This window comes from Myotis yumanensis, unplaced genomic scaffold (genome assembly GCF_028538775.1).
Source record: "Myotis yumanensis isolate MYYU_CA2020_CCGP unplaced genomic scaffold, mMyoYum1.0.hap1 SCAF_13, whole genome shotgun sequence".
Taxonomy (NCBI): Eukaryota; Metazoa; Chordata; class Mammalia; order Chiroptera; family Vespertilionidae; genus Myotis; species Myotis yumanensis.
In genome coordinates this window covers 39,595,362-39,616,933 of record NW_027223764.1, presented here as the reverse complement: position 1 = coordinate 39,616,933, position 21,572 = coordinate 39,595,362, and the positions used below count along the sequence as shown (strand labels likewise).

Here is a 21,572-nt window from a genome sequence, read left to right as displayed (position 1 = left end):
GAAACATCGATGAGAGAGAAACATCGATCAGCTGCCTCCTGCACACCCGCACTGGGGATATGCCCTCAACCAAGGTACATGCCCTTGACTTTATCATAAAAATGTTTGTTCCATGAAAATTGTCTCAAACATTTAAAGAAAGGTCTTTCTCTCTTCCTCTCTCCCTTCCTCTGTCCTTCCTTTTTTTCTTTCCTTCCTTCCATTTAGGACCTAGTTGACATCATTCTCCCCTCTACCCTGCAAAAAATAGTCTATGGGCTCCAAAGTTCAATTCAAGCTCCTACCTTTTAGGAACTTTCAATGAATAACAAACAAAATCAGGCATATACCTGAAATCTTAATTGAACCATAAATATAATGTTAATTAAAAAAAATGAAGAAAATTTGATTTTTTGGTTCTTGTTCCTTTTCATTTTGGTTATTCCCCCTTCTCTGGCTGTTTTGATTCTACAGTGTTTTCTTTGATTTTCAAGCTTATTTATAAACAATATAATCACTTTTAGAAAGTGGAGCTAGCCAAAACCGGTTTGGCTCAGTGGATAGAGCGTCGGTCTGCAGACTGAAAGGTCCCAGGTTCGATTCCAGTCAAGGGCATGTACCTGGGTTGCGGGCACATCCCCAGTAGGAGATGTGCAGGAGGCAACTGATCGATGTTTCTAACTCTATCTCTCTCCCTTCCTCTCTGTAAAAAAATCAATAAAATATATTAAAAAAAAAAGTGGAGCTATACTTTTAAATGCAGCAAAGGGACTTTTCTTTAAAAGAACCATGTAGATATCTTTTTATAAAGCAAACTAGAGGCCTGATGCACGAAATTCGTGCAAGTACCTCAGCCCTCGCAGTCATGGTGGCTTCCTCGGCCCCCGCAGCCCTGGCTTTGTCCAGAAGGTTGTCTGGAAGGTCATCCGGCTGTCCGGTCTAATTAGCATATTATGCTTTTATTATTGTTGATAATATTTTGTGATGTGTCTATTTGGCCCTAAGTTTTCCTTTTATTTTTTTACTTCTAGAGTTTATTCATATGATCAGATAAGTTTTTATATATAAAATTTTTATGTTTTCATGCATTACTCATATGTACAAAATGTTCTTATATAAATCTTTGTAGAATATATATCTTAGTACTTTATTCAAGAGGGCATTTCATACCTGATTTTTTTTTTAACATATCCTCAGGTGAGGATTTTTTCTTCTTTTTTAAATTGATTTCAGAGAGAGGGAGAGAGAGATAGAAACATCAATGATGAGAGAGAACCATTGATTGGCTGCCTCCTGCACACCCGCAACTGGGGATCAAGCCCGAAACCTGAGCATGTGCCCTTGACTGGAATTGAACCCAGGACCCTTCAGGCTGATGCTCTATCCACTGAGCCAAACAAGCCAGGGCCATACCTAATTTTTTGAAGATTAAAAAGATCAAATTTGATAGAAAAGGGACAGAAGGAAGCCAGTAGAAGGAAACTTTCTGAATCTTGTTCTTGTAGTATTTTCAAGGACTTCAGTAAATTGCTTTTATATAGAGAGTGGGATTTCTTGAAGGCAAGTGTAGTTTATTTGCATATCCTTTAAAAGTGAAATTTCCTATTCATTAAATGTCAAAGTAATAGCATTATAAGAAAGATGGGAATGATACTTCAAAATAATAGACTCCCTATGTGTAGAATTTATAAAGCCTGAATGCTAATATTCTAGATTGAAAGAAAATTTGTTGTACCCCTTCTCCCCTAGTTAATTAGGAAAATAGCCATTTTATGCTGACACAAGTCAATTAGACTGTGAACTAGCTAAATTCTATAAACTAGCTAATTTTGTCAATAGCTGGAACATGTTGCTCTTACCTAGAACATTCCTCTGTGTGTCCTCAGACACGTCAGGCAGTGGGAAGTTCCTCTCTGTGCCTCTTATACTTTGCACGTGAGCCCAGCTTAGACTGTGTCACAGCATTTGCTGACTCTCATTTGTGAACTTGGGCTGCAAAATTGCTTCCTATTGACCTGTATATCCTGGATGCCTATGTTGGAGTTGTGTTTATAGGGAACAACAAATGTTTGTCAAAGGGAAGTTGGAGATGTTCATTCACATATTTATTCAGCAACACATTTATTTACACATTGAATATATTATATGTAGGCAATAGAGTAGGCACTATTTTAGACCATGGGAATACTGTGGTGACCAGAACCAATGCAGCTTTTGCTCTCATTAGTCATATAATTCAGAAGAAAAACAGGCTTTGATACAAATCATTACAGTAAGTGATAATGAGCATTGTGATAGGAAGCAAGGAATCCTACTGTAGGATCTGCCTTAGCAATGGGGACCGAAGGCTTCCCAGAAGAAGTGATGTTTACATTGGGACCAGATATGAGCTGGAGTCATCCGAAAAGGGTTGGGAGAATTGTGGGGGAGGGAGGGTAGTGAGACCAGTAATAGGACGTTTAGGTACTGAATCTTTATTTCAGGAGTGACGGTTTCTCCCAATAGTGCTACTTGTTTGGCTGTTCATATTACCTAATGGAGACAAAGACTGTAATTATTGTTCAGTGTTTAAATAATCTTTCTCTGAGTATGACTCTTGTGCCAGTTGTTCAACATCTCAACTTGTTAGTCAAGAACACAATTCTTTTTTGATATATATTTAGCTTTAGTATATGAAGTCAAAGACAACATTCTACACAGGCTATCATAACTTTCCAATTCAAAGTCATGACAAGAAAAGATAAACTTTTTGTGCAGAATCATTTGCTCTCTAAATTTTGGAGGTCACTTTAATTTTTCAGTCTCTTAGCTGCAATTCTGACTTTCAGAAAAAGACATGAAAATCACCGTTTACTCGTCTTGAAATTTTGTCATCTCTACTAGAAATTTCCTGAGAAAATAACAGCTAATACTTGAGTGCTTTCCATGTTCACCTATTGTGCTAAATATATATTATGAAATATATATAAGTAATATTTTATCCTGTTCTTATAGGTAAGAATACTACAAGTAATAAATGTCCAAGTTTCAAAACTAGAAGTGGTGGATTAGAATCTCATCTCAGAAGTATCTGGTTCAGGAGCCTGAGTTCCTTACATGGAGTTGCTTAGGAGAGCTGAATGTGATATGTTAACATGCTGAGGTCACCTCAGACCCTCTTCATAGGCTTTTCCCATTATGAGGAACACCATTCTTTGTTATATTTAATAAAAATTATTCTTATTCATGCTAAAGTTCATGAATAAGTGAAAACTAATACATTCATGGAGTACTGTGAATACAATAGGCCCTTTCATATGTTGTTGGTGAGATGGCTGTATTTTGGAGACTTAAAACTCATTTGCTTTTTGACTCAGCAATTCTACTTTTATGAATTTATCCTACAGCTAAATTTGATCATATATGCAAAGATATATGTCATGGTGGTTCTTTTTTGTTGTTGATGTTGTTAATCCTCACCCAAGGATATTTTTCCATTGATTTTTTAGGGAGAGTGGGAGAGAGAAACATCAATGTGAGAGAAACACATTAATTGGTTGCCTCCTGCATGAGCCCTGGCCAGGGAGGAGCCTGCAACCAAGGTATGTGCCCTTGACCAGAATCAAACCCCGGACCCTTTGGTCCGCAGGCTGACACTCTATCCACTGAGCCAAACTGGCTAGGGCTCATGGTTGTTGTTGTAGCATTGTTTAAGCAGAAAAACGTTGGAAATGATTGTGTGCCCAGTCAAATAAGTATATCAGTAAAATGTGACCTTAGTCAAGTACTAATAAGAATGATAATACCAACTAATCAGTCTTCACTAAGTGCTAAGCACCGCTCTTACTTATGCTCATTAAATTGTAGGTATTATTAGCTTCATTTATAGAGGTTAAGTGACTTGTCCAAGGTGGTAGGACAGAGACACAAGCAGAATGGCTTCACAGCCCACACTGTTAATTACTGTGCTGTATGGCTCCTGGTCATCTGTATTCTAATGTGAAAAGAAAATATTTTGGTAAGGAAAATGAGGAAATTGTTGAAAGTTTTTATAGTATGATATCATTTATGTAAAGGATCTATGTCTCTATCTTCTATATGGTCCATTTATAACAAATATCTGTTTTCTTGTGACATAAAATTTCTCTAAAATATGTTCATATATATTAATGTGTTTGAATATATGAATATATTAATAAAATATACACATGTAAAAAAAATTTAAATATATATATAAATACACATATCTACACACATATGCACATACACAAAATATGGAAACATTTCATAAATGGTATACAAGAACTTAATAGGTGTTTTGGGGGATTTGTATGGAGACTGAAAAAAATGTTCACTCTGTACTCTTAAGTATGGTGAATAATTTAAAACCAACGAGTACATATTGCTTTTATAACACAAATAAGCTTAAATTGAAAAACTTAAACACTGGATGTGGTAGTCCTTAAGCAATTATGTTGTTGTTTTTTGAATTAAAAGTATATTTTATTGATTTCGGAGAGAAGAAGGGAGAGAGAGAAACATCAATATGAGAGATAAACAGTTGCCTCCTGCATGTGCTCCAACTGGGGATCCAACCTGCGACCTGGGTATGTGCCCTGACCTGAAAACAAAACCATCACCTTTTGGTGTGTGGGATGATGCTTTAACCAACTGAGCCACACTGGCCAGGGCTGAATTGTGCACTTTTAAAAATGAATGAACTCCAGGGGCAGGGACCATTTCCTCATTTTCTGAAAGCACGTTAATGATTCCTCTATCCCTAAACACCTCCCCCTTTCCAACCCTGATCTCTTCTAGCTTCTGCCCTTCCCTGGTGGAGGGAGGGAGCAGGGAGCTCTCGCCCCCCCACACCCTCTTGCTTGCATCTGTATATAGTGTGAGCAGCAAGTAGCCCTGTTCCCTCCCTGCCCCTACCCCTCCTCAATGTAATGGCCTTGGATATCCCATCTATAATAATAAAAGTGTATTGTGCTAATTAGACCAGATGTCTTTCCGGACAACTTTATGGACGAGCTGGGGCTGTGAGGGAAGCTTGGGTCCCGGGTGCCAGAGGGAAGCCGGTGCCAGCAGCTGGGGGAAGGAAGGCCTACTTTTGCACGAATTTTGTGCATCAGGCCTCTAGTTTAATAAAGACAATTCAATCAGCTCTCCCTTGACCCCCCAAAAAAGAATGAGTATACATTGCTTTTATAATAAAGTGCATTTTAATGGAAAAGCTGTAATAATAGTGGACAGATTTATTTACTAGTTATATACTATGAAATATTATTTTTGTGTCTAGGTTTGGGATATGATTTATTTATTATATTGACAGTTTAGGATAAAACTGCCCGTGTTAAACTTTTATCAGAGAGTTGCTGTCTTATCTTAAAAAGGCTAGCTCCTTTCTAGCATCCATTGAATTGGAGAGTAACTCAATGTAGATTTACCTTATTCTGATACACAAGATTGTATCCAATTGAAGCCTTAGTAATGAAAGCTTTCACAGAAATGAGATTCAGCAAATGCAGAAGTTGACAGCAATTTTACTAGACGTTGTTAGTCAATTGAGCACAATTTTCTTGCAGGAAAATGGTATCCTGCTTCTTAAATGACAGAGCATTTATCAAACACAAATGCCACTTTGAAACTGCATTGTTTATTTAATGAGACAGTGTTCCAGTGTCCATGGACAGTATTTTAATATTGTTCTTAGTCATGGAATGTGCCTGGGGTCAGGCTGGATGGTAAATGCTGACACAGGCATAGCTGAAACCTCACGCATGACTTACTTGGGGCTGTGTTTTTCAGGCGAAGCTCTGAAAGTATCAGCGGAGAGATTTGCAGATGACCCCTGCTACCTCCCAAAAAGGGAGGCTGTGGTTCAAGCTGCCCGTGCCCTGCTGGCTGCCGTTACCAGACTCCTCATCCTGGCAGACATGATTGATGTCATGTGTCTGCTGCAGCACGTGTCAGCTGTGAGTAAAAGATGGCTTCGTCTCCCTTGGCATTGCTCTCCCTTCCAATTCCATTCTCTGAACCTGGCCTCCGTCTTAGCACATTCTGGCCTCACCCTCGTTTCTTAATGTCACCCACCAGAAGCTGACTGAGTTGGGCTTTGAAACAAATGTATATTTCAAAAGAACAAAGACAAAAGAATAAAGCCAGTGGAAACTCAACAGCAGAAGATGGCTTATACATGAGGAAATGGCTAGGAGAAAATTCTAGGCTATTGAGCACTTAAATGATGATGTCCTCTGTAAATACAAGTGTATAATAACATAATTATAGAGGTAAAGTAAATAATATGTATAAATATAAATAATTGGAAAAAGAAACTTTAAAACTTAAGAAGACATTTGAAGTTTATCCTAGTTTGTAAGTGAATATTACTTTGCCAGATCCTCTTGATTCAAGATAAACAATGCACGTTGACAGGTATCTGTGATGCCTGCGGTAATCCATTATGAAAATGTACAAATGGATTTAATATGTGTAGAGAATATATTTTAACTCAGTGACTAGAAAGGAAGCAAGATACCTGCTTGCTTTCTTTTGCTTGACAAACCCATTCATGAAGGTTTAGTAGAAAGAGAATTTTATTAAAACCTTTTTAGATTTAGTTTGATCAAGTCAACTCACTAATAGTATCCAAATGAGAAGGATGTAAAGAACCTCTTGGAATCTCAGCTTGATCTTCTGCTTTAAAAAGGACCCCCACTCTTCTGTTCCTAAATACATTTGCCTGGTGACTGTAATATCACTACTCCATTAAACAAATGACGGCTTTGTCTGATTGACCTTTTTGTCAAAATCCTTTCCTCTAAAGGTTAAGCTAAACCTTTGCATCTTTATTTTACTCCCTAATGTTTATTTTAACCCAAACTAGAGAGATCTCCCCTTTATACTTTCATATGCCTTTCTTTTTATAGCTTTAATTACTGCAAAAAAGCAATTCGGTACTTTGTTTTGTTGTTTAAGTAGCTTTTAAGGAAAGGGAGTAGTTTTTATCACCACGAGCTATCTACTGGTGGATTTGTAGGTGAAATAATTGAGCAATGTTTCTTGTTCCTTGGTTATTAGTTTATTGAATACCTTTTAAAAAAGTCCCTAAACATTTCTGACATTCGTACCACCTCCTCCCCATATGAGAATGTAGACACTAATAAATGCTGTAACCAAGAAATAAGTATGCATGATTAAGTGCCAGGAAATTTCTAGTTCCAGTGATGCAATATTAGTATATATTATATTTTATTTGTTGTTGTTATTCTTCAACTGAGGATATTTTTTCCACTGATTTTTAGAGAGAGTGGAAGGGACGGGGAGAGACAGAGAGAGATAAACATTGATGTGAGAGAGACACATCAATTGGTTGCCTCCTGCAAGTGCCCTGACGGGGCCAGGATTGAACCTGCAACCGAGGTATATGCCCTTGACTGGAATTGAACCTGAGACCCTTCAGTCTGCAGGGCGATGTTCTAACCACTTAGCAACCAGCTAGGCCTGCTTATATTTTATATTCTAAATTTATTGAGATACGGCAGAGTGAAAAGCTTCTCTGAGGTAAAAATTTCCACCTGTATTATCAATTAGGAGATGACTATATTTACAAAGACTCCAAGCACCTTCACTACCACTTTACTTGAATTCCACTAACTACTAGGCCCAGTACTAGGCAATTCACACACATCATGTCATTTAAATGAAGTAGGAAGTAATGGTAAATCAAAGAGAGCATTTTTTAAGAATAAAAATTGTAGTTTATATTTTATTGAATTTTTATAATGTGCGAAGCACTGTGCTGGATTATCTCCTTTAATTTTGTCCTCATAACAACTCTATGACTATGATTTCTATTTAAAAATTTTATTTTACAATTACAGTTCACATACAATATTATATTAGTTTCAGGTGTACACTCCTGTTATTAGACATTTATATAATGTTTGAGTGATCACCTGGATAAACCTAGTACCCATCTGACACCATACATAGTTATGACAATATTATTGACTATATTTCCTATGCTGTACTTTACATCCCATGATTGTTTTTATAACTGGGAATTCCTAATCCCTTCACCTTTTTCACCCATTCCCCCAACCTCTCTCCCATGTGACAGTTATGAATTTGTCTCTGTATTGATGAGTTTCTATTTATTTCGATTTTTAGATTCCACATATAAGTGAAATCATATGGTATTTGTCTTTTTCTGTATGACTTATTTCACTTAGCATACTATCCTCTAGGTCCATCCATGTTGCAAATGGCAAGATTTCATTTATTCTAAGGCTGAATAACATTTCATTTTATATATGTACTAGAGGCCCGTTGCATGAAGAGATTCGTGCAATAGGCCTTCCCTTTCCCTGGCTGCCGGCACCGGTTTTCCTCCGGCACCCGGGACCCAGGCCTTCGCTCCATCTGGACTGAGCCTTCAGTCTCGCTCCACTGCTTCACCCCATGTATGCAAATTAACCACTATCTTTGTTGGGTTAATTTGCATACTCCTGATTGACTGGTGAGCATAGCAGAGGGACAGTTAATTTACATGTTTGTCTATTATTAGGTAAGATCACATCTTTATCCATTTGTCTATCAGTGGACACTTAGGTTGCTTCCATATCTTGCCTATTTTAAATAATGCTGCAATATACATAGGGGTGCATATATCTTTTCAAATTATTATTTTGAGTTTCTTCAGACTAAAGTAGTTCTATTTCTAATTTTTTGAGAAAATTCTATATTGTTTTCCATAGTGGCTGTGCCAATTTACAGTCTCACCAACAGTGTATGAGGGTTTTCTTTTCTCTATATCCTCACCAGTATTTGTTGTTTGTTGATTTATTGATGATAGCCATTCTGACAGGTGTGAGGTGACATCTCATTATGGTTTTAAATTGTATTTCCCTGATGATTAGTGGTTTTGAGCATCTTTTCATATGTCCATTGGTCATCTGTATGTTCTGTTTAGTGAGAGGTCTAGTCAGGTCTTCTGCCCATTTTTAAATCAGGTTGTTTGTTTTTTAGTGTTAAGGTGTATGAGCTCCTTATGTATCTTGGATATTAATTCCTTATCAGATTTGTCATTGGTGAATATCTTCTCCCATTGAATAGGTTGTCTTGTAGTTTTGTTGATTGTTTCCTTTACTGTACAAAACCTTTTTAGTTTGATGCAGTCCTATTTTTTCTTTTGTGCACCTTGTTTGAAGAGACATATCCAAAAAATATTCCTAAAAACAATGGCAAAGAGTTTATTGCCTGTGTTTTCTTCTGGGAATTACATGGTCTCAGGCCTTACATTTAAGTCTTTTTAATCATGTTGAGTTTTTTCTTGCATATGGTATAAAAAAGTTATCCAGTTCTTTATTTTTGCATGTAACTGTTCATTTTTTATTGGAGAGACTGTCTTTACCTCATTGTATATTCTTGCCTCCCTGGTAATAGATTAATTGTCAATATAGATGTGGATTTATTTCTGGGTTCTCTGTTCTGTTCCTTTGATCTATTTTTTAATGACAGTACTATGCTGTTTTACTATAGCCTTGTAGTATAGTTTGATACTAGGAAGCATGATACCTACAATTTTGTTCTTTCTTAAGATTGCTTGGGCTATTTGAGGTCTTTGTGGTTCCATATAAATTTTAGAATTTGTTCTTATTCTATGAAAAATGCTGTTTAGATAGGGATTTATTTAATTGAATCTTTAGATTACTTTGGGTAGTATGGACATATTAATGATGTTAATTCTTTCTGTCCATGAACACAGTATATCCTTCCATTTATTTGTAACTTTTTCAATTTCTTCAGTGTCTTATAGATTTCTGGGTACAAGTCTTTTTTGTCCTTGTTTAAATTTATTCCTTGGTATTCTTTTTGATGTTATTGTAAATAAGATTGTTTTCTTTAAAAATTTTTATTGATTTCAGAAAGGAAGGGAGAGGGAGAGAGAGAGATAGAAACATCAATGATGAGAGAGAATCATTGTTTGGCTGCCTCCTACATGCCCCGAACTGGGGATTGAGCCCATAAGCTGGGCATGTATCCTGACTGGGAATTGAACCATGACCTCCTGGATCATAGGTCAAGGCTCAACCACTGAGCAACACTGGCTGGGTGACAGTGAGATTTTTAGTTTTAGATTTGTTACTTCATAGGTGCAGATTTCTTATACTGTTACTAAGTATAATTGAATCTAGAATGTCATTATGCATACCAGTGGAGATTAAAACAGTATTAAGATGTTCCAAAATGAAAATAAACACCTGGAGTTTTTTTTTTTTAATCAATTCAGCCATGCCAAGTCTTTTGATTGGAGAATTTAGTCCATTCACATTAAAAGTAATTATTAATAGGTATGCAGTTATTGCCATTTTATTGTTTTCTGATTGTTCTTGTTTGTCATTGTTCCTTTCTCTTGCCTTCTTCTCTTGTATGTTGATGACTTTAAAAAGTATTGTATTTGGATTCCTTTCTCTTTTATATCTCCTGTACATTTTTGGTATGAGCTTTATAGTTGGTTGATCCACTGATTTTACTAAGGGTTTGCTCTTGTCAGTGAGTTTTTTCTTTTCTATATTTTCTTATTCATATTTTTGATCTTTTCTTTCCTACTTAATGAAGTCCCTTTAACATTTCTTGTAATTCTGGTTCAGGGGTAATGAACTTTTAAAGTTTTTTTCTTGCCTGGGAAACTATCTCTTTTGATTCTAAATGATAGCCTTGCTGGGTAGAGTAATCTTGGCTGTGGGTCCTTGGTTCTCATCACTTTGAATATTTTGTGCCATTCCCTTCTGGCCTGCAAAGTTTCTGTTGAGAAATCAGCCTATGGTCTTATGGGAGCTCTTTTGTACAAAATTAACTGCTTTTCTCTTGCTACTTTTAAGGTTCTCTGTTTGTCTTTAGCCTCTGGCATTTTAATTTTGATGTGTCTTGGTGTGGATCTCTTTGGGTTCATCTTCATTGGGATGAACCCAAAGAGACCCACACTTCCTGGACTTGTATGTATGTCTATTTTCTTCTCTAGGCACTTCCTGAACTTGTACGTATGACTATTTTCTTCTCTAGGTTAGGGAAGATTTTAGTCATTATTTCTTCAAATAGGTTTTCAATCTCTTGCTCTCTCTTTTCTCCTTCTGGTACCCGGATGATGTGAATGTTGTTATGCTTGGTGTTGTCTCAGAGGTCTCTTACACTGTCCTCATTTCTTTTGATTCTTTTTTCTTTTTGTTTTCTACTACCTTGTCTTCCAGATCACTGATTTGATTATCTGCTTTATCGAACCTGCTGTTTATTCCATCTAAAGTATTCTTCATTTCAGTTTTTGTATCTTTCATTTCTGACTGGTTCTTTATGGCCTCTATCTCTTTGTTGAAGTTATCACTAAGTTCATCTATTATTCCCCTAAGTTCATTGAGCATCCTTAGAAACCAGTGTTTTAAACTCTGTATTAGGTTAATGCTTATCTCCTTTTCATTTAGTTCTTTTTCTGGAGTTTTGTCTTGTTCTTTCATTTGTGATTTGTTTGCTTGTCTCCTCATTTTAGCTGACTCCCTGTGTTGGTTTCTATGTATTAGGTGGATCTACTACATCTCCCTCCCAGTTTTGGCAAGGTGGCCTTATGTATTAGGTGTCCTGTGAGGCCCAGTGGTGCACTCTCCCTGGTCACTTGAGCCGGGCACCTTAGCTGGGTGCTCCATGAGTGTCACTTGAGTGGGTTCTGTGCACCCCACTGTTATAGTTGAGCCTTAGCTGCTGTTGGCATGTTAGTGGGTGGGTTTGACCTTCAGGCTGACTCGCTATGAGGGCTGGTCATGACTACGGCAGACAAGCTGTTGTGTGTAGGCTGACTCCACAGAGTGGGAGTTGCTATAGTGGAGCTCTGATGTGTCATTTGTGAAGTTGATTGGATAGTGCTCAACCAGCCACTGGGTGTGTTCTGTAGTCTCTTAGGAGGGGACCAAGCAGGCCAATGTCAGCCACCATTTGTGCCTGGCTTGGGCTGTCTGGTGGGAGCACAAAGTGATCTGCAATTCTTTGCCACTTATGCTGGGTTTAGAGGTGCTTGAGAGAAGCTATGCTGTGAACTGAGGCCAGTTACCACTAGTGTAATGCTTGGGACCCTTTGGTGGGCATCATGATTTGAGCTGAGGCCAGCGAACACTTGTGCTGGGCTGGTGGCCATTTAGTTGCAGTTACATTCCAAGCCAATACTGGCTGCCTCTTATGCCAGGCCTTGGGCCACCTGATCTGAGTTACAGTGCAAGCTGAGACTGGTTTTCACTTGTGCCAGGCATGCTGCCGCTTAGTGAGAGGTACAGGGCATACTGACGCTAGCGGCTGCTTGTTTGGAGTTAGTGGGTCTTTGAGAGTGATTAGGAAAGTCTTCAGTGTGAGCTGAGGCAGGCCACCTGTGTGGAAAAGCCACTGAAATGGTCCAGGCTGGGCATGTTAGTGGTGGGGCAGGGTCTCCGGAAATCATCAGGACAGGGTGAACAGTATGAGCCCGATTACTGGAGAGCTCAGATTAATACCCACCTGTGACTGCTGGGCTGGGAGGAGCAAGTAAGCAACAGAGGAGGAATGTCCCCTGCCAGCACTTCCATCCCCGTCAAGAGCTGCGCTGCACCTTGCCCCTCCAGCCTTCAGCCTGAAGCTAGTCAATTCATTTTCCTCCTGTATGTCTCTGGCACTTTTTGAGCTGCTTCCCCTCCACCGGAGCCCAGGGTGAGTGAGTCTTTGAGGGAGGGAGTCCAAATGCAGGCCCCTCTAGAGGAGCCCTTGGATCTCCAGTAGGCCTTTGTCTCACTCAAATGCAATCCCTGCTGATTTCTCTAGCCAGGTGTGATGGGGACACCTCTTCCCAGCACTGGTGTTGGCCTTGGATCCCTTGCTTCTGCAGCCAAGAGAGCCTCCTGACTTTTAATTGCCATACAGTGGAAGAGAGACTTGCCTGTTCTGCATCTTCACCCGCCCCGCCCCCCGCCTGCCAGTCTCATTGTAGCTTCTTTATACCTTTAGTTACAAGACGTTTCTGTCCAGCTAGTCTTCAGGTGGTTCTCAATGGTGGTTATTCTGTAAGTTAATTGTAATTTTGATGTGGTTGTGGGAGGAGGTGAGCACAATATTTACCTACTCTACTATTTTGACTGGAAGTATATGATTACTGTTTTACAGATGAAAAAACGGAGGCATGTTGAATTTAACAAACTTGCTCAAGGCAATAGGAAAACAACAACTCTGGGACTTAATATTACAAGAGGTAGAACAGCTTTAAGTATAAATAGTGTTTGGAAGTGCTTAGACAAGTTCATGGGCCTATCACAGGTTGTAATGGAATTTAGATCTGCCAGGAGGACATCTGTTGGTGCGTCATCAGAGCCTGGACTCGTGCTAAATCATTTAAGCCACTTATAAGTATTTTAAGTAAAACAATGTACCTCATTGTGAAAAAGGGAAGACCTTTTGTGGTAAATTGTGATATAGTTTTTCATTATTTCATCCTTATGAAAAATTGGTGTGAATTGTATTACTGACTCAATCCTCTTGAGGTTTCACATAGAATGAAGACAAACTGATTTTTTTGAGATCATCAACATTGAATTACTTACCCCAACCTTTCCCCCAAAGTATTCTACAGGACTTATAAATATGTGACATAAAAATAATTTTTTTTTGTCCATGCTGCACACAGAATTCCCTTTGAATGTTTTCAATGCACATTAGCATGTTAAAGTCAGTAAGGGATACCGAAGGAAGGAAACTTGTTTTACTTTGCTTAACCCAGACTTTTCCAAACTTCTTGACCCTAGAATTCTTCTACAGTATAGTAATCCTGAAACTTTCTCAGGCCATACTTTGGGAAATAGTGTTTTAGAATATTTCTAATAATATTTATGATTATATTAAATTTCTACTTGGAATAAAAAATAATAGTGGAGAAATACCAGTGCCTGTAGTCTAATGTCTTACTAAGGTAATGCTCAATACATGTAATTGTCTAACAATATAAGTGGTCACTAATAGTGATAGTCATCTCAGTTCTGTGAGACAGTGAACCTGATTTTGAACAACTCTAATTGTTAGAGACATTTTTTCTCAAAATGAGCTTAAATCTGCCTCCTAGCTATTCTCATTCCTACTTCTAGTTACGCTTTCTGGAGCCACACAGAATCACGGCAATAGGAAAAACCATTCCCCCACCCAAATAACTGATAATTTAGGACTTACATATGGCTTCCTTTATCTAGGCTGAAAAATTTCTTGACCCTTTAACATCCTATCTAATAAAAGACAAAAGGGTAATTAACTGTACCTCCGCTACACTTCCCAATGGCTAACCAGGGCAATATGCAAATTAACCACCAACAAAGATGGCGGTTAATTTGCATACACAGGCTCCAAGCGGTGGAGTGAAGACAAACAGCCCCGAAGCCGCCGAGCCGCCAGGTCTCCCGGCACCGGGATCAGCGGAGCCGAGAGGCCTCCCTGCCCCTGGAGCAGCGTGACGGGGCAGCACTGCAACCCCCAGATTGGCCCTGCTCTGTGTGTGACAGGGGGTGGCGCCCCACCCCCTTGATCGGCCCTGCCCTGAAGGTGTCAGGAGGCAGCACCCCAACTCCCGGATCGGCCCTGCTCTGTGGGCGACTGGGCAGCGCCCCAACCCCCTGATCAGCCCTGCTCTGTGTGTGACAGGGTGTAGTGCCCCAACCCCCCGATGGGCCTTGCTCTGTGCGTGACAGGAGGCGGTGCCCCAACACCCCCCCATCGGCCCTGCTCTGTTCCTGACAGGGGCAGCGCCCCAACCCCCTGATCGGCGGCTCTGTGCTGTGACAGCGGGCAGCGCCCCAACCCTCCGATTGGTCCTGCTGTGTGAGTGACAGGAGGCAGCTCCCCAACCCCCCTCCCATCGGCCCTGCTCTGTGCGTGACGGGGCAGCGCCCCAACCCCCTGATCGGCCGGCTCTGTGTGTGACAGGGGGTGGCGCCACAACCCTCCCCCCCCATCAGCCCTTCCCTGAGCGTGACGGGGCGGCGCCACAGCCTCCCAATCCGCCCTGCTCTGTGTGTGACGGGAAGGCGCCAGAACCTCCCCATCGGCCCTGCCTTGAGTGTGACAGGGGGCGGTGCCCCAACCCCCAATCGGCCCTACCCTGAGCGTTGACTGGGGGTGGCATCGCAACCTCCTGATCCGCCCTACTCTGTGCATGACAGGGGGCAGTGCCCCAACTCCCCAATTGGCCCTGCTCTGAGCCCAACCAGGGGCTGCACCTAGGGATTGGGCCTGCCCTCTGCCACCCGGGAGCGGGCCTAAGCCAGCAGGTCGTTATCCCCCGAGGGGTCCCAGACTGTGAGAGGGCACAAGTGGGGCTGAGGGACAACTCCCCCCCCCCCCCCCCCTCCAGTGCACAAATTTTTGTGCACCGGGACTCTAGTCCTATATAATAAAAGCCTAATATGCTAAGTGTCCTGTCATCTGGTTGTCTGTTCAACCAATCAAAGCATAATATACTAATGATATGCTAAGGCCACTCAACCACTCGCTATCATGTGCACTGACCACCAGGGGGCAGACACTCCAACCAGTAGGTTAGCTTGCTGCTGGGGTCTGGCTGATCGGGACTGAGCGAGATGGGCTGGACATGCCCTGGAGCCCTCCCATGGTCCTTCCCTGCTGGCCAACCTCCCATGTCCCTCCCCAGCCCCGATCATGCATCAGTGGGGTCTTTCGGCCTGGTCTGTGCCCTCTCGCAATCTGGGCTGAGGGACCACCCCCATGATTGCACGAATTTTGTGCACTGGGCCTCTAGTTCTTGTATAACAGTTCCAGACTACTCAGAATACTCTAGAATTTCCATATCTTGTATGATTTTATTTTCCTGTTGAAATTTTTAATCTTGCTTTTCTTTTTTTTTTTTAAATCCTCACCCAAGGATAGTTCCCCCCTCCTTTTTTTTTTTTTTTTAGATAGAGTGAAAGGGTGGTGGGGGGAGAGAGAGACACATCAGTGTGCGAGAGACAGATTGATTGGTTGCCTCCCACACATGCCCCTACTCGGCTGGATCGAGCCTGCAACTGAGGTACATGCCCTTGACTGGGAATCCAACCCCCATTCTTTGATGCACAGGGTGATGCTCTAACCATTGAGCAACCGGCCAGGGCTCAGTCTTGCATTTTAAATACTTGAACAAGGTAAGCAGAATTGTTTTATGGTTAAAGTTTGAAAACTTCAGTGTCTGGACTCCCAGGGTGTCTGCTTGTATTACCACTATGCTGGTTTTTGCTCATGGTGTCTTATCTTTGTGTGCTCAACATTATCTCTTCTGGAACTCATCTCAAGAGATTCCTCACTGTTTTATTAGCTCTTTGATGTTTTAAGGATGAAGTTTTTTACATATCATCAAGTCTTATTAGATTTAATCAGCAGAAGGATTGAACTGAATAACTAATTTTCCAATACAAGAAATAGAAGTCTGCAAAATCATCTCTAATTTTTTCTATGCATATTCTAGATTATTAGGTAGGTTTCATAGAATGTTGACATTAAGATATCTGGAAATAAAAATAGACTCTATGATGTAAACATTGCATAATATACTCTGACAATAACATTCCCGACTTAATGTCCAACCTTACCTATTATGATAGCTGTTGGTTCATACTGATTTTGTGAGCGATTAAAAGCTCCATGTTTCTGAACTCAAACTACTCTTAATCCAGATCTTTCTCCTGTGACACTAGTTATCTTTCTATATGTAAAGGTAGATGTTACATTTATATTCATTGAAATTTATCTTGTTAATTCTGGCTTTTTTGATACAGTCCATTCAGATCTTTTTGACTTTTGATTTTGTCTTCCTTCCTAACCTGATGTCATTTTCAGATTTCTTTGACCAAACTATTCATGGAAAATTTTTTAATGACATGGAAAAGTGTGCTATATCTTCCATTCAGATAACATGAATCAAATATTACCACATGTTGAGTGAAGTTGTTAAAATGAGTTTTAAACTCATTTCATCGGGCTACTGTGTAAACCACGCTTATTTATTTTATCCTCCAGCGCTTTCTAAAAGGCCTTCCTGAAATCAAGATGTATTATCTGTGGCATTGCAGGTTTATCAGTGTAGTAACTCCAGTTGTAAAGGGAATGAACCCCATAAGAGCTCTAAGTGACCATTGTTTGCTTGCTTTTATTCTTTTTTTCCTTTTTATTGTCTTCATTTTTCAATTACTCACAATCCACTTACCTAAGGTTGTAAACCACCTGTCTGCAGGGTTCTCCTTGCCCTTAAGATCTAGATAGAATTGGCTTGAACTCTCATTCTGTGTTCGGTCAAGTGTAATGTTCTCCCCAAGATTCTGTAAATTTTCTGGGGCTCATATTTTCAGGGTCACCTCTGGCTCCAAGCTTTTATTGTCTCCACTGAATTGTAGTTTTGGATGCTATTCCTATCCCTATTTCATATATTAATTGGACAGATACATGCAAAAATTGTTGCAGTATGTTAATCCATAATTGGAAGTTGATCTTTTCCTCCTTGATTCCCCCGCTTCCCCCCTCCCGGACAAGCCATGTTTATGGATATGGCAAACCTTATAGAAGCTTGAGAAGATGGAAGGGAAGGAGTTCTGTTGTGGAACAGTATGATCTAACTTGCTTCAATTTATATCAGTGATGGCGAACCTATGACACGCAAGTCAGAGGTGACACGCGAACTCATTTTTTTGGTTGATTTTTCTTTGTTAAATGGCATTTAAATATATAAAATAAATATTGAAAATATAAATCTTTGTTTTACTATGGTTGCAAATATCAAAAAATTTCTATATGTGACATGGCACCAGAGTTAAGTTAGGGTCTTTCAAAATGCTGACATGCCGAGCTTAAAAGGTTCGCCATCACTGATTTATATATTAGAAAATTTCAAATTTCTTTAGCCACTTTTTTCTCATTTTTCTCTCTACCTACTCTCCTTTGTTGTCCCATACATCCCTAAATTCCTGTTATTTGAATACAGTAAGAGTTTCCATCTCTCCACCATCAACTAGGATTCTGCTCATTTGTACCCTCAGATATCACTGTCTACCTTAAATTACTCGTTAAGGTATTTTCTCAATATAGATAGTTCTTTCCCTAGGAGGAATTTTGTAGTTCTCTCTTTCTCCCTCCCTCCCACCTGCCTTCTGCATGTGCACGCACAAACATCCTACTGTCTATATATAAAACCCTAATATGCAAATAGACCAAACAGCACAATTGAACAACCAGTTGCTATGATGTGCCCTGACCACCAGGGGTGTGCGCAGAACATGACGGGCGTTGGCAGCAGGTGGCAGAGCGCAGAACATGGTGGGTATCTACTGTGGTGGGATGGTGGGGCAGGTGAGCGGGGGCACCAGACCAAGGCAGGGCGCTGGTTGCTGTCATTGGGGCGAGCCTCTGGTGGTTACTGAAAATTCTATGCTCCCGTGTTCTGCGGTCCTGCCGGGTGCTTGCACCTGCTGCTGGCAATGGCCCTGCTTGCACCTGCAACCAGTGCTGGAGCCGCTGCTTACACCTGCTGCCGGTGCTCAGTGCTGGTCCTGATCGCTCGGCGCCATCAGCGGGTGTGAGCAGTGGCTGCAGGCCCCAATTGCCCCTGAGGGCTTCTCCACCTCCCCCTGCTCCTGAAGATTGATTGGGGCAGCAGCCGCTGCTGGCGCTGGCCCCAATCGCTCTGCGCTGTCAGTGGGTATGAGTGGGGCTGGTGCTGTCAGCACATGGGAGCAGCAGTGGTGGGAGTGGGGCTGCTGGAAGACAGGGGACCAGGGGCCGTGGTGGGAGGGGCCAGGCAGGGGTGCAAAGGATGGGCCGAAACCCGCCCCTGTGCCCACTGCAGCCTCTCAGCCCACAGTTCCTTTCAAGGTGCATGAATTCATGCACTGGGCCCCTAGTATGATAATAATCTAGTACAGATGTATTCTGGGGGAGAGCATCAACTTTAAAGATATAGATTTCTTCTTCTGGACACATATTCTTTCTTCAAAAGCAGTAGACACCTTTTTATTTCTTGCCCTCGTTTTGAATATAATAGACAACGGCCTGCATCTCCTCCTCTATTACAATCTTATGATTTCATGCAAGCTTCTGCTCATTTTGGGCTTTTTAGCTCTGACACTTGTATACAAGTTCCTGCTACATTTTGTATTCATTTATTGTACACTACCAAAGAATTTCTCTGCTTTCACAATGTTCTCTTCATTTATAAAAATATTTAAAATATTTATAATGTGGCCTTATCCTTTTCCTCCTTATTATGATATTTTCCAAATAACAGAATATTTCATCCCTGCTGAGGTATAATTCCTCTTAAATGTCAGGTAAGTGAGATGTTACACTCTTTTGATTAATAGTCTTTACCTTAATAGTCTAAACACTTTCTGATTACCTTATACTTTCTTATCTTTATTAAATTATCCTCTTTCCACTGAGACTTCCCCCAGAGATGCAATTATGATCAACCATTTTTATAAAGGACATAGACTGAGATCACCAACTAGTGCAAACATGATTCACTGTGCTACTCTCAATAGGATCAGTACTGCACCAACAGGGACTTAATATTCACTTCAATACATCAAGGATTCCCAGCATGGCAGTTTTAAAGGTATCTAGTTCCTTAAGGAAATACATGTTCTCTTCTGGGGAAAATAGGTCCAAATCAAAAGTAAGAGAGGATGGAGAAAAAAATGTGTCATTTCAATATTGAATTAATTTAAGGAACTTGTAAAGGCAATTTGGATTTATCACCACTATTGCTCATAGTTTTCTATGGGAACTTAAAAGTTTTCTTTATTTTGTACTGTTCAAGTTTTTTTTAACCTTTCTTTATGGTTTATACTTCTCAATAGTTCACATTATATATTTTTATCTGGATTTTATAAGGTTCAACATGGCTTTTGACAATAGGGAGACCTTACTTGAATCTTGGCTCTGTTGTTGATTAACTGGATGACTTTGGGAAAGTTAAAAATCTGTGAGCCGTGTTTTTTTCTTCTGAGCTCTAAGGATAATAACACTCACTCTGAATACTTTGAAAGGATCTTGTGAAGTTTAATATATAAATTACCTGGCAAGAACCCTGTCCTACCTTTCTCCGTGGTAGTACTTTGCTCTCGCTCTTGGACTCTTGCAATGCAATATTGTCTTCATTCTTAAAATAGGAAGGGAATTAGATTTGACACCTGAGTTGAACTAAATTTTTCCCATTTATCATATCACTAGAGGCCTGATGCACGAAATTTGTGCAAGAGTAGGCCTTCCTTCCCCCAGCTGCTGACACTGGCTTCCCTCTGGCACCCTGGACCCGGGCTTCCCTCCAGCCGCCAGCAGGCACCCAGGACCCTGGCTTCCCTCGCAGCCCCGGCCAGCTTCGTCCGGAAGGTCGTCCAGAAGGATGTCCCGTCTGATTAGCATATTATGCTTTTATTATTATAGATAACTAGTTTTATATTTTAAAAAGTGGGAATGTTGGTTTTTTTGGATTAGGAAATAGATCAATGTCATTATAGAAATAGGTCCAGTTTTAATAACTTCTTATGCCAAATACATAGTTTACATTTGCTATGTACATTGCTATAAAGCTTTTGTGTACTTAAAAATGATTCTGGATATAAAGAATATTTATAATGTTGCCAGAAAGTCACATATTACCATATTGATAGCTGAGACTTTTTGAGACCAGCTTTTATTAAAAGGAAGGTATGTACCAGCAAAAAGAGTTTTTAAAGCTTCTTTTTATTAAGAAATATTAGCAGTTTATAAGGGGAGAAATTAATGTTTAAGAGCTGTTAGAAGCCAAGTATATTCTGCACAAAATCCTAGGAAAAATACACAGAGAGATATTAAGGTTTAAAGAAAAAAGTAAGTCACAAGTCTGGTATTGAAGATGGAATAGGAAAAAGTAGAAAATAGAGACAGATAGGGCACAAATATCTGGTTCTGTGCTGAATTTCATACTGGAAACTTGAGGGACAAAGATAATTTAGATCATGTGAAAATGTTACCTTCTGAAAAGGACCAAGGAGCCCCAGTTTGATCAGCTTATTAACCCACTCAGCAAATGCTTACTTTTTGTGTGCTTACTGTATGCCAGCCTTCACACTATGTGCTAGGGATTCATATTTAGAAAAAATAACACCAGGGTCCTGCTCTCCTGGAATTTATAGACTAATTAAGAAATCAACAATATAAGTTATTAGGCTAGAGGTTGGTGTAAGGTGTTAAGGAGGCATGATGGCAGCTGTATCAAGGGAGAGTGTTTTGAGTTTATAATGCTTGACCGAGTTTGGAGAGAGAACTAGGCAAGGGAGGTAGTGAAGGAAGAGAGCATTTTAAGTGGAGGGAATGTATATTCTTGAAGACCATTCATACTTATGAATGGCTGAGATGAAGGATGATTGTATGGGAGGAATGAGTTGAAGTTGAGGAGAGTGGGCATAGATCTACTTGTGAAAGGCTATGGGCTAAGTTGAAAAGTTTGAACTATAGTCTGAAACGAGGGTGGGAACCATTAAAGAATTTTAAGCAGGAAAATTATACAAGTAAATTTATATGTTAGGTCCATTACT

At 40.1% G+C, this 21,572-nt stretch overlaps 1 protein-coding gene across 5 annotated transcripts in view; it reads left to right on the top strand.

Moving 5' to 3' along the window:
* Positions 1 to 21,572, top strand: part of CTNNA3 (catenin alpha 3) — a 1,374,069-nt gene that overhangs the window by 79,208 nt on the left and 1,273,289 nt on the right. For all 5 annotated transcript variants that reach the window (XM_070432843.1, XM_070432842.1, XM_070432840.1 and 2 more), the window contains exon 4: positions 5,770 to 5,936. In XM_070432843.1, coding sequence (XP_070288944.1) covers positions 5,770 to 5,936 — 167 coding nt within the window. The remainder of the gene's footprint in view (positions 1 to 5,769; positions 5,937 to 21,572) is intronic.